The 13,585-nt window shown below is 38.3% G+C and overlaps 1 protein-coding gene across 7 annotated transcripts in view; it reads right to left on the reverse strand.

The window, feature by feature from the left end:
* Window positions 1-4,280: 4,280 nt before the first annotated feature.
* LOC123757013 (uncharacterized) overlaps window positions 4,281-13,585 on the reverse strand; it is a 14,507-nt gene continuing 5,202 nt past the window's right edge. For 4 of the 7 annotated variants that reach the window (XR_011229701.1, XR_011229702.1, XR_011229703.1 and 1 more), the window contains exons 2-7: window positions 9,805-9,937; window positions 9,491-9,677; window positions 8,922-9,315; window positions 4,847-4,979; window positions 4,533-4,719; window positions 4,281-4,357 (exon numbers count right to left, since the gene is read on the reverse strand). Coding sequence is in view for 1 of the 7 variants with exons in the window: in XM_069331768.1 (XP_069187869.1) it covers window positions 4,344-4,357; window positions 4,533-4,719; window positions 4,847-4,979; window positions 6,053-6,141 (423 nt within the window). In the remaining 6 variants the exon portion in view is untranslated. Of the gene's footprint in view, window positions 4,358-4,532; window positions 4,720-4,846; window positions 4,980-6,052; window positions 6,157-8,509; window positions 8,529-8,921; window positions 9,316-9,490; window positions 9,678-9,804; window positions 9,957-13,585 lie in introns of those variants that run through there. The other 3 variants (XR_011229700.1, XR_011229705.1, XM_069331768.1) reach the window with 3 other exon arrangements.

Consider the following 13,585-nt stretch of genomic DNA (forward strand, 5'->3'; position numbering starts at 1 on the left):
CTTTTGTTTACCTCACTACCTTCTGATGTTGTTTAGTGTTCAGTTTAAAAGCTAACATCCGTGGTGGGGTTATTCTGGAAACCATGTGACCATAACCATTCATCAGCAATACTCTAGGTTAGAGCTATGCTCAAGCCTAAATCTTACTTTATATATTTATACTGAGAAGAGGAATGCGCCTCTCGATGTAAATATTTTAAAGCCTCTTGCTTATACCTAATAATCTTTAACTATATACCTTTATATATTCAATGCAGCATTTGCATTATATCTTATATATATATATATATATATATATATATATATATATATATATATATATATATATATATATATATATATATATATATATATATATATATATATATGTCGTACCTATTAGCCAGAACGCACTTCTCAGCCTACTATGCAAGGCCCGATTTGCCTAATAAGCCAAGTTTTCATGAATTAATATATTTTCTCAATTTTTTTTCTTATGTAATGATAAAGCTACCCATTTCATTATGTATGAGGTAAAAAAAAATTTATTGAAGTTAAAATTAACGTAGATATATGACTGAACTTAACCAACCCTACCTAACCTAACCTATCCTATCTTAATAGGTTAGGTTAGGTTAGGTAGCCGAAAAAAGTTAGGTTAGGTTAGGTAGTCGAAAAAACATTAATTCATGAAAACTTGGCTTATTAGGCAAATCGGGCCTTGCATAGTAGGCTGAGAAGTGCGTTCTGGCTACTAGGTACGACATATATATATATATATATATATATATATATATATATATATGTGTGTGTGTGTATATCACGAAAATAAACACGTGATTAAGAATGTGACAATGTCACCTTCTGAAGATGTATTTAATATACGAAAGTACTTAAGGAAATTTCCTGTTTCATTTTTTCTCCGTGGTCTGACATTGTCATATATATATATATATATATATATATATATATATATATATATATATATATATATATATATATATATATATATATATATATATAGACATATATATATAATTGAATCATTGATCTTATCTTTTCTATCATATTCAATAACATATATGTACAAGAAAGACTGCTACCCATATATAGGTAGCAGTTTTATGCATAGTTTATATATATATTTATTCAAGGTGAAGAAAAAGAATTGAATAACTGAAGAATGTATTACACTAATTCTAAAATCGCACGACGTTTCGAAGCTACATGGTTCATTCTCAAGTGATGTTATCGTACAGAACAATATATATTATACTAATAGTGGGTCAGGTGAATACAAATGGATCGAACAATGGGATCAGGTGTAAACAAAGGGTAGACATGAAGGAGAAAAGAGGTTTTCAGCATGTTGCTGAAAACCACTGCCAGTGTGATCTGGAGAGCAGATGTGGGTTATTCGAACATCGTGACGATACGGTGTGTGGATTGGCCCATGTTGAGGAATGTGAACTCGCCAGTGATTATCAGTGAGCGTGGACGACGTATACTTGTAGTGGCTTCACCGTGATTTGAAGAACACTGCAGATATAATGAGTGTCCTGGGGTGAAAGCGACTCTGTGTACATAAGTGTAGTTATACTTCGATAGATAATATATTGGTGAGGGTGTTATAGCATCTTGTTTACCCCCCCTTTTCCTAGCACAATTACTTACTACCGTCAGTTCTTGAGAACTTACCAATGATTTTGAGTGGGATCAAAGAAGAAGAAAAGGCTCTAAGGCACATTACATAGAAGGAACCCGGTTATTGGCTCAAGCAGGCCGTAACAATGTGACTGAGTGTTAGCTGACTGTTTATAAACAGATGAGTTTGTCTGGTAAATTGTATTGTACTTTGTCCATATCTAATCTTCCATTGTCGTTGTATTTGTGGATTATTTCAGAGTTGCTTGTCAGGATATCTGTAGTAGGAATCGGTTTTATGAAGAGATTTTATGTTTTTTATGGAGCCTAGTTGTTTGTTCTCTGTCAGGCACCTTGAAAGATATGTTGTTGTCTTACTTATATAGAGCCTACTGGGGCTGATAGTCCCCAAGTGGGTATGTTAAGGCATATGCGACATTCGTCTCCTTCAGAACGTTTTCCCTTCGTGTCAGAGAGAGGTCCTCATGAGAAAGTTGGCGGTCTTCTTGCTCTGATAGAATGTTCTTCTGGTCGCTGCTAGAAGTGAGTCACGTTTCTATCAGTAATGTCTTTCAGGACTCTTTCCTTCATTTTGTGAAAAGGTCTTGTAAAATATTTAAACAGGAGGGGACAGCTACTATGTTGTTGGCTGTTTTGTCAGGGGTAGCTTGGTGGTTTCTTTCTTATAATGATCTTTTTGACATATCTGTTAGAGAATCCATCATTGACTAGGACTTGCCTTACTCTACTGACTTTCTCGTCAACCTGCTTCCCACTGCCGCTGTGTGTGAGAGCACAGTTGACAGGCGTCAACAACACTTCACTCGTACCAGTGAGGACACTCACTACTAGCATTAAAGCACATCACTATATTAGTTTCCTTACTGTTTGCTACAGTGCGAAAGCAACCATTCATGTCCGAGACTGTTACATCTCTGAACGGCGGCTTACATTTACTCTCCATCTCGTAAGTGAAACTTAGCACTGAACTTCGCTCAATGCATTCTTAAGCTGTAGCAATTGTTCAGTATCAGATACCTGGAGGAATATGCCATGAACATACGTACTAGACTTCAGATTTTTGGCACTTGTCAACAAGGACTTTCTGTTCGACAGTACTCATGTCAAAATTACATATGACTTGCATATGACAAATTGCATAAGACACCATGGGGAGGAACCAATGGCGACGCCGTCTGCTTATTTATAAATGCGATTATCAGAGCTCAGGAAAGGTATGTCAAGGAGAGTACAAACTGGATCCCTATAAACTGTCAATTCTCATTCCAATAGCCTCATCCTATGGCACGTTCGTTAACAGCCTCTCAACATCCAGAGATGCCCTCACCTTCAATACCTGCCGCACCCGCAATAAGTCGACAATTTTTTTTCTAGACTTAAGGCTAAAAGAACGCGGCACGCATAGAATTAGCAGAGTTGAGTCACTTAGCCAGTCATTACGTGGGTGCATGTAAGTGACTAATTATCACGAAGTGAGTTTCCAGGTTTGTGACTGTCAAGTTGTTCGAATTAATGTGTAATATTCCATATTTTACATATTTGCTGCAGTCAGAAGAATCATCCACCAAAAGTGATAATCTTTCAGCGCGTCCAAATAATTGGTAACGTGTTTTGTATTATTTTGATCAATTAAGATGGTAAGGTTGTTGCCCTTAGATTTGCCGAGATTATTCCTTTTATGTTTGTTTTTTATATTCTTATATAAATTAAAGAATTAATTAATAGGGTTCGTGTGGCCAATTGTTTCTCTATAAAACTGACCGGTGCTTCTTTTATGCTTGTGGTCGATCTATACGTTTAAAATGTTTGTGTACATAAGATAATTGCTGACAATAAATAAAAATAAATATAGGAATTTCTTGCCTGAAACACTGCGTATTAGTGACTTTGTGCATAGTGTGTGCAAGCTCTATTTAGAAATCCAACATTCTGCTTGTAACTCATTTTATATGTACGAACTTTTACCTTAATAGACATTATTATTGAAAAAATCCGTAGGAGCAGTGATAAGGGTTCGATTCTATGCGGTTGGTGCTCACACGTGCTAGCGACTAGACCAGTACATGGTATAGTTCTTGTGGGTTCAGTAGAACTCCAGGTTTTAATCCTTATTACCATGCCGGGGTCTAGGTGCTAGAGCGTGTGCGTGGGAACATCCACCACATAGGTACGAACCATCATCACGGTTCCTACGGATTTTCTCATAGAAGCAGTCACTTTAGCGTGATTACTCTCTGTATTATTATTATTATTATTATTATTTATGTAAGACGTTACTCCTAGCCCACTGAAAAATTTATAAAATGGGAACAACATTACCAGCGACGCAGTTCAAGTGCAGCTGAATCAGTGGATGGAGTACCTTACGGATTAGCAAGCCCCAGTTAAGCATTATAGATTCGTTGGCCTGGAAATCCAGCAGTATAATTTGAATGGGAGCACGATTAAACCAGTCAGGTTCATATCAGGGATGATATGCCAATTACGTTTCTACAGGGTGGATTATACAGCTAGAAGATACAAAACTAATTCATCCTTATCCTCATCACCACAACATGCAAGTCTTTATACTGTCGAAAATAAATGTATGTAACGATAAGGTAATACGGTAAGGCTGTTATCAGGTAAACGACACGTGTACTGAAAATTTTATTTCATAAAATATTCATTGAAATGATTGCTGCTGGACCCCGAAGTCTTCACCACCCAGGAGCTGAAGGAAGAAAGTAAAGGTTTATCATTCCTATTGTTCAACATTACGGATAATTAAGTTTCAATGAATCATATTTGTTCTTGTGAATGATTAAATTGAAAACTACTTATTAATCAGTCAATCAGCACTTGAACATCCTTGTTTAGTTAAGCACTCTATGTGCTGCAATACTTACCGTACCTACCCGGCCCATATGGACCCGGTCCATACAGAGCCGGATCCGCATACCGACCCGGCCCATACGGACCTAGGCCAGCGCCAAGTCCAGCCTGGGCGCCCAATCCGGCACCAATTCCAATGGTTGGATAACCATAGGCAAGGGCCACCATCACAGCCAGCACCGCCAATACTGACAGACAACGCTGGACAAAGAAAAAACAACTCCCTTATGATATTATCATAAAATAATTACTCTCATCTTTACAAATTAACGATAAGTGCTCGAAATATAATTTACAAAATAACACACGTAGTAGTTGTTCACTTTACCATGGTTGTAGAAGTTGTGAGGTTGAGGAGTGAAGCCAGAGTGATGTCGAGTGTCGGTGTGCAGGACCTTATATAGAACCGGCGGCTCCTCCTCCTCACGCTAACCTTCACCAGCCCACCTTCCCAACAGCGTCTTGGGTCACAATTGTTATTACAATTAGTGGAGAAACTTACAACACTCCCGTAGTATATGAATGAAGGTGAAGGAAAGACCAATTACAAGTGCATGTTTAATATCAAACCAAATTTTTGGATGAAACCTATAAACATTGTCCAGTTGCTTTTAAACCATGTTGGAACATTGTTTAACCCCCACCTCGATAAAAGATGTTAGTTTCATCCGTCGAATTGGTTTAATTTTAAATTTACACTTGTTTTGGTCTTTCCTTCAGCGTCATTATTAATAATGTTTTCACGGGGGAATTAGAGATCAGCGATATACTGCTTATCAAACAGTTTTATAATACTCAACAACCAGCTCACACTTGGGAACATTCTACAACCCTCAAGACTGACGGAGAACTTCCAGCTCATACTGCCCCAGCTGTCATCGAGTGGGTAAAACCTAACTTCACTTCATCCTGCTTGTTAATCTGTTCCTCCAGCTAACTTGTTTTCACTTACCCTTTGCCTCCTAAGCTGTTGACAAGCTAAACAAACCCCATGACTTTATGTCAGGTCAGAGAAAATTGTAAAATGAATAGTGGAGAGATAATTATATATGGATGATCATCAGGATTGGCAGAGTTAAGGGGACACGGTAATGGGATTTTCTGTTCTGTTGGACATCCAGCCGTGGTAAGGTTCTTCTTAGTGATGTCATTGACTTCACCGTTTCTCGAGTGCCAGCCTCCCTTGTCAGGGCAGGCCAAGCAGACCTCGTCTGTCAGTCACCTCCTGATCGTAAATTCAACTTTATTCGGTGTGGGTTGGGACGGCAAGTCTGAGAGCCGGCGCAGTTTGGAGGACCTGCTACGGCAATGACTGACACTTGCTGACGTGGAGGCTGCTAATAGGAAGACGCATAGAGGGACTTCCATGTTTTACAATGGTGATGTGATGTTAGTGTAGCATCTTGCAACATTGCAGGTGTTCGGTGAGCAATGAGTCGGTCCCAGGTGGAATGCCTTTGAGCTTTATTCGGAGTGCTGGAGCTGTGAGAGAAACCCACTTAGTGGTGCATTGAATACAATTAGGATCGTGTACCCCTTCCAATTGGCCTTGTAATCCGGTTGGATTTCCTTCACCAGGGTGTCAAATGCTGCCGAGGAGGACAGGAATGTTGGCACAGACATCTAGGTTGCTGTGCGAACTCGAGGCTCCCAAGTCAGAGGGAAGGGAAGCATGTTTCCACTGTGAGTCATTGAAAGAAAGGTTAAAGGTTTTTCTAACTAATTTTTGTAGGTGGTTGTATATATCTTGTTTGAGGTTATTGTAGGATCACGAACACTTTAGAAAGTGAGTTAAATTTATTGGTTGAGGAGGGGGGGGGGGGGGGGGAATTATGTGATGATGAGGTAAAGTGCCCATTCTGTGTCCAGATGAGTGTAAAGTGATGTTGCTTTGCAGTAGCCAAATTAAATCGCATACAATTTTGTATCAGTCATATATAATCGGTCATATATCTACGTTAGTTTTAACTAAAATTAAACAAATATTAGCTCATACATAATGAAATGAATAGATTTATCATTTCATAAGAAAAAAATATAGAAAAATATTGAAATTCTGGAAAACTTGGCTTAACGCAAATCAGGCCTTGCATAGTAGGCCAAGAACTGCGTTCTGGCTACTAGGAACAACATATATATATATATATATATATATATATATATATATATATATATATATATATATATATATATATATATATATATATATATAATAGGGGTGGTAGGAGAGGAAAAGATTAAAGTGTTCATTGAGAATCCACAAGGTCTTCTCTGAACAACACTATTTATTTTCTTCTTCGAGGATGTGGGTCCCTTTAATTAAACCAGTGGTGGTACCCCTAAATATATATATATATATATATATATATATACATATATATATATATATATATATATATACATTTTATAAAGGAAGGGAGTACCACCTCTAGCTGGAAGAAGGGGGACCCATAGCCTCGGAGGAAACCACGCATAACGCATTAGAGGGAATGTTTAGATCCCCTCCAATACAGTTTCTGTGTGCTTTTCTCCTACCACCCCCTTCCTTCATATATATATATATATATATATATATATATATATATATATATATATATATATATATATATATATATATATATATATATATATATATATATATATATATATATATATGTTGTACCTAGGTTTAGGTTAGGGGTAGCTTGGTGGTTTCTTCCTTTCAATGATCTTTTTGACATATCTGTTAGAGAATCCATCATTGACTAGGACTTGCCTTACTCTACTGACTTTCTCGTCAACCTGCTTCCCACTGCCGCTGTGTGTGAGAGCACAGTTGACAGACGTCAACAACACTTCACTTGTATCAGTGAGGACACTCACTACTAGCATTAAAGCACATCACTATATTAGTTTCCTTACTGTTTGCTACAGTGCGAAAGCAACCATTCATGTCCGAGACTGTTACATCTCTGAACGGCGGCTTACATTTACTCTCCATCTCGTAAGTGAAACTTAGCACTGAACTTCGCTCAATGCATCCTTAAGTTGTAGCAATTGTTCAATATCAGATACCTGGAGGAATATGCCATGAACATACGTACAATAGACTTCAGATTTTTTAACCTTGACAATAAGGACTTTCTGTTCGACAGTACTCGTGTAATTTGCAAATAAAACACGAAGGGGACGAACTCATAGCGACGCCATCTGCTTATATATAAATGCGACTATCAGAGCTCAGGAAAATGATGTCAAGCTCTAGTATGTCAAGGAGAGTACAAACTGGATCCCTATAAACTGTCAATTCTCATTCCAATAGCCTCATCCTATGGCACATTCGTTAACAGCCTCTCAACATCCAGAGATGCCCTCACCTTCAATACCTGCCGCACCCGCAATAAGTCGATAAAAAAAAAAATCTAGACTTAAGGTTAAAATAAAGCGGCACGCATAGAATTAGCAGAGTTGAGTCACTTAGCCAGTCAATACGTGGGTGCATGTAAGTGACTAATTATCACGAAGTGGGTTTCCAGGGTTGTGACTGTCAAGCTGTTCGAATTAATGTGTAATATTCCATATTTTACATATTTGCTGCAGTCAGAAGAATCATCCACCAAAAGTGATAATCTTGCAGCGCGTCCAAATAATTGGTAACGTGTTTTGTATTATTTTTATCAATTAAGATGGTAAGGTTGTTGCCCTTAGATTTGCCGAGATTATTCCTTTTATGTTTGTTTTTTAAATTGTTATTTAAATTAAAGAATTAATTAATAGGGTTTCGTTTGGCCAATTGTTTCTCTATAAAACTGACCGGTGCTTCTTTTATGCTTGTGGTCGATCTATACGTTTAAAATGTTTGTGTACATAAGATAATTGCTGACAATAAATAAAAATAAATATAGGAATTTCTTGCCTGAAACACTGCATATTAGTGACTTTGTGCATAGTGTGTGCAAGCTCTATTTAGAAATCCAACATTCTGCTTGTAACTCATTTTATATGTACGTACTTTTACCTAAATAGACATTATTATTGAGAAAATCCGTAGGAGCAGTGATGAGGGTTCGATTCTATGCGGTTGGTGCTCACACGTGCTAACGACTAGACCAGTACATGGTATAGTTCTTGTGGGTTCAGTAGAACTCCAGGTTTTAATCCTTATTACCATACCGGGGTCTAGGTGCTAGAGCGTGTGCGTGGGAACATCCACCACATAGGTACGAACCATCATCACGGCTCCTACGGATTTTCTCATAGAAGCAGTCACTTTAGCGTGATTACTCTGTATTATTATTATTATTATTATTATTATTATTATTATTATTATTATTATTATTATTATTATTATTATTATTATTATTATTTATGTAAGACGTTACTCCTAGCCTACTGAAAAATTTATAAAATGGAAGCAACATTACCAGCGACGCAGTTCAAATGCAGCTGAATCAGTGGATGGAGTACCTTACGGATTAGCAAGCCCCAGTTAAGCATTATAGATTCGTTGGCCTGGAAATCCAGCAGTATAATTTGAATGGGAGCACGATTAAACCAGTCAGGCTCATATCAGGGATGATATGCCAATTACGTTTCTACAGGGTGGATTATACAGCTAGAAGATACAAAACTAATTCATCCTTATCCTCATCACCACAACATGCAAGTCTTTATACTGTGGAAAATAGATGTATGTAACGATAAGGTAATACGGTAAGGCTGTTATCAGGTAAACGACACGTGTACTGAAAATTTTATTTCATAAAATATTCATTGAAATGATTGCTGCTGGACCCCGAAGTCTTCACCACCCAGGTGCTGAAGGAAGAAAGTAAAGGTTTATCATTCCTATTATTCAACATTACGGATAATTAAGTTTCAATGAATCATATTTGTTCTTGTGAATGATTAAATTGAAAACTACTTATTAATAAGTCAATCAGCACTTGAACATCCTTGTTTAGTTAAGCACTCCATGTGCTGCAATACTTACCGTACCTACCCGGCCCATATGGACCCGGTCCATACAGAGCCGGATCCGCATACCGACCCGGCCCATACGGACCTAGGCCAGCGCCAAGTCCAGCGTGGGCGCCCAATCCGGCACCAATTCCAATGGTTGGATAACCATAGGCAAGGGCCACCATCACGGCCAGCACCGCCAATACTGACAGACAACGCTGGACAAAGAAAAAACAACTCCCTTATGATATTATCATAAAATAATTACTCTCATCATTACAAATTAACGGTAAGTGCTCGAAATATAATTTACAAAATGACACACGTAGTAGTTGTACACTTTACCATGGTTGTAGAAGTTGTGTGGTTGAGGAGTGAAGCCAGAGTGATGTCGAGTGTCGGTGTGCAGGATCTTATATAGGACCGGCGGCTCCTCCTCCTCACGCTAACCTTCACCAGCTCACCTTCCCAACAGCGTCTTGGGTCACAATTGTTATTACAATTAGTGGAGAAACTTACAACACTCCCGTAGTATATGAATGAAGGTGAAGGAAAGACCAAATACAAGTGCATGTTTAATATCAAGCCAAATTTTTGGATGAAACCTATAAACATTGTCCAGTTGCTATTAAACCATGTTGGAACATTCTTTAACCCCCACCTCGATAAAAGATGTTAGTTTCATCCATCGAATTGGTTTAATTTTAAATTTACACTTGTATTGGTCTTTCCTTCAGCTTCATTATTAATAATGCAGTCACGGGGGAATTAAAGATCAGCTAAATACTGCTGATCAAACAGTTTTATAATACTCAACAACCAGCTCACACTTGGGAACATTCTACAACCAACAAGACTGAAGGAAAACCTCCAGCTCATACTGCCCCAGCTGTCATCGAGTGGGTAAAACCTAACTTCACTTCATCCTGTTTGTTAATCTATTCCTTCAGCTAATTTGTTTTCACTTACCCTTTGCCTCCTAAGCTGTTGACAAGCTAAACAAAACCCATGACTTTATGTCAGGTCAAAGAAAATTGTAAAATAAATAGTGGAGAGATAATTATATATGGATGATCATCAGGATTGGCAGAGTTAAGGAACAAGGTAATGGGATTCTCTGTTCTGTTTGACATCCAGCTGTGGTAAGGTTCTTCTTAATGATGTCATTGACTTCACTGTTTCTCAAGTGCCAGCCCCCCGTTGTCAGGGCAGGTCAAGCAGACCTCGTCTGTCAGTCACCCCCAGGCCGTAAATTCAACTTTATTCGGTGTGGGTTGGGACGGCAAGTCTGAGAGCCGGCGCAGTTTGGAGGACCTGCTACGGGAATGACTGACACTTGCTGACGTGGAGGCTGCTAATAGGAAGACGCATAGAGGGACTTCCATGTTATACAATGGTGATGTGATGTTATTGTAGCATCTAGGAACATTGCAGGTGTTCGGTGAGCAATGAGTCGGTCCCAGGTGGAATGCCTTTGGGCTTTAGTAGGAGTGCTGGAGCTGTGAGAGAAACCCACTTAGTGGTAGATTGAATACAATTAGGATCGTGTACCCCTTCCAATTGGCCTTGTAATCCGGTTGGATTTCCTTCACCAGGGTGTCAAATGCTGCCGAGGAGGACAGGAATGTTGGCACAGAAATCTGGGTTGCTGTGCGAACTCGAGGCTCCCAAGTCATAGGGAAGGGAAGCATGTTTACTCTGTGAGTCATTGAGAGAAAGCTTTAAGGTTTTTTCTAAATGTAATTTTTGCAGTTGGTTGTATTTATCTTGTTTGAGGCTATTGTAGGATTACGAACACTTTAGAAAGTGAGTTAACCTTGTTGGGTGAGGAAGGGGGAGGGGGAAGTTATGATATGATGAGTTAAAGTGCCCATTCTGTGTCCAGATGATTGTAAAGTGATGATGTCCAGTCTTCTCATCCGTCCTCTTTATCACAGTGATCATCTTATCAAGGACTTCGTCAATGGCCATCAACCCAAGAAGAGCTCCTGGGAGTGTGCGGTCCTTACGTTTATTTATTTATTTATTTATTTATTTATTTATTTACAAGAAGTTTCATTGGTTTCATGAGATTACAAAATATTGGTATCTTTACATGCTCGCAAAGCTACTAACACGCATAGTGTTTCCATACAACGTTTGGTTATATGGATTTCAGGCAAAACATCCTTTATATAGTACGTTGGTTGGAAGAGGTTATTTCACACTTATAAGAGCTCAAGATGAGGTCTAGATTCGTTCTTTACGTCTGAATTTGTCTGAAAATACTCCAGAATGGAGTCTGAGGAACCGGCTGTGGGACAATCATCCAACAACCAGATGAACAGGTGTCACTGACTTCTTTAACGATTAAACAGAAAAGAAGAGGAGCAAAAAGGAGGGATCATTCATATTATTGTATTATGATCTTACATAACCATACATTTGCTGGACTTTGAATTTTTTGTAATCTTCTGAATTGGAAAAACACCGTTTTTATCACATAGGAATGTTAGTGACTTATTTAAAAGGTTAAAAGTACTAGATCGGTTGCATTTGAGCTACGACTTCTCAAGAAGGTATATTAAGCTTTATAATTTTAAACATACTAATGCACACATTATTCATGATATGCCTGTACTACATATGAAAATTGTTACTGTCATAATTACAATTACAAACCAGAATTGTCACAATCCGGAGAGACGATAAAACAGCATCCTTTGTCCTCATCCCGACTGATGAATGTCACCAAACTAAAAGAAATCCTCGAAGACGAGACCAAAATCAAGAAGATAACCAGAAACTCAACTGAAGACATTTAGAAGAAAGTCAGCTAAATAACTGATGTTGTTAATGATAAAAAGGCAGCATCCACCTGCAGAAGGTCCAGGGTGAATACAACCTTAGGTTGTATTCAACCAGGGTGAATACATTTAGGGTAATGTCAAAACCCACAAACCTGGTAACAATCTATGACCCATAATCAGCCAGATCCCCATACCCATATATAATCTAGCTAAACGACTCAACACTATACTCACTCAATATGTACCAAATAACTACAGCTTGAATATATATATATATATATATATATATATATATATATATATATATATATATATATATATATATATATATATATATATATATATATATATATATATATATATATATATATATATATATATTGGTGTATACTGGCAGCAGGTTTTCTTTCAAACATGTTTCATTGAATATGACCTGCAGTATATGGCCGGTTTCATACTGCAGGTATGTTGACGACATTTTTACACAGGTACCTGATGTCAGACATCTGCAGGAGCTGAAGGAGGCATTTGAGCAGAGTTCCGTGCTGCGTTTCACTTACGAGATGGAAAAGGATGGGAAGCTGCCCTTTCTAGATGTAACAGTCATGGAAAAGGGCGGAGGTTTCCACACCGCAGTCTACACTAAGGAAACAAACATAGGAATGTGCTTAAATGCCAACAGCGACTGCCCAGACAGGTACAAGAGGAGTGTTGTTAACGCATATGTCGACCGTGCTCTCAGCCACAGCTCAGAATGGAAGCAAGTCGACGAAGAACTCTGTAGGGTAAGGCAGGTCCTAGTCAATAACGGCTTCTCCAATGGTTTCGTCGAAGACATCATAAGAAGGAAAGTGAAAAGCCATGCAACCTCTGAAGAGACAACTAACACAACACCTATACCCCCTATTAGACTATTTTACAGGAACTTCTTTTCCACAGCTCATAAAACGGAGGAAAGGGTCCTGAAAGATATTGTTAATAGAAACGTTATCCCTACAGACAAAAATCAGAGGATACAACTGACGATTTACTATAAAACCAGAAAAACGGCCAGCCTACTCATGAGAAACTCTCCAGACACAAAACAGAACGCTTTAAAAGAGACTAACGTCGTCTATGCCTTCAAATGACCACTTGGGGACTGTAAGCTCCAAAAAACCCAGTATATAGGCAAGACAACAACATCTCTTTCTAGGCGTTTAACGATGCATAAGCAACAGAGCTCCATTAAGGAACATATAATCTCTTCCCACAACCAAACCATCGCCAGAGAAATCCTAGTAAACAACACAGAAATCATCGATAGATACAGCGATAGCAGGCGGCTTGACGTTTGC

This window comes from Procambarus clarkii, chromosome 26 (genome assembly GCF_040958095.1).
Source record: "Procambarus clarkii isolate CNS0578487 chromosome 26, FALCON_Pclarkii_2.0, whole genome shotgun sequence".
Classification (NCBI taxonomy): Eukaryota; Metazoa; Arthropoda; class Malacostraca; order Decapoda; family Cambaridae; genus Procambarus; species Procambarus clarkii.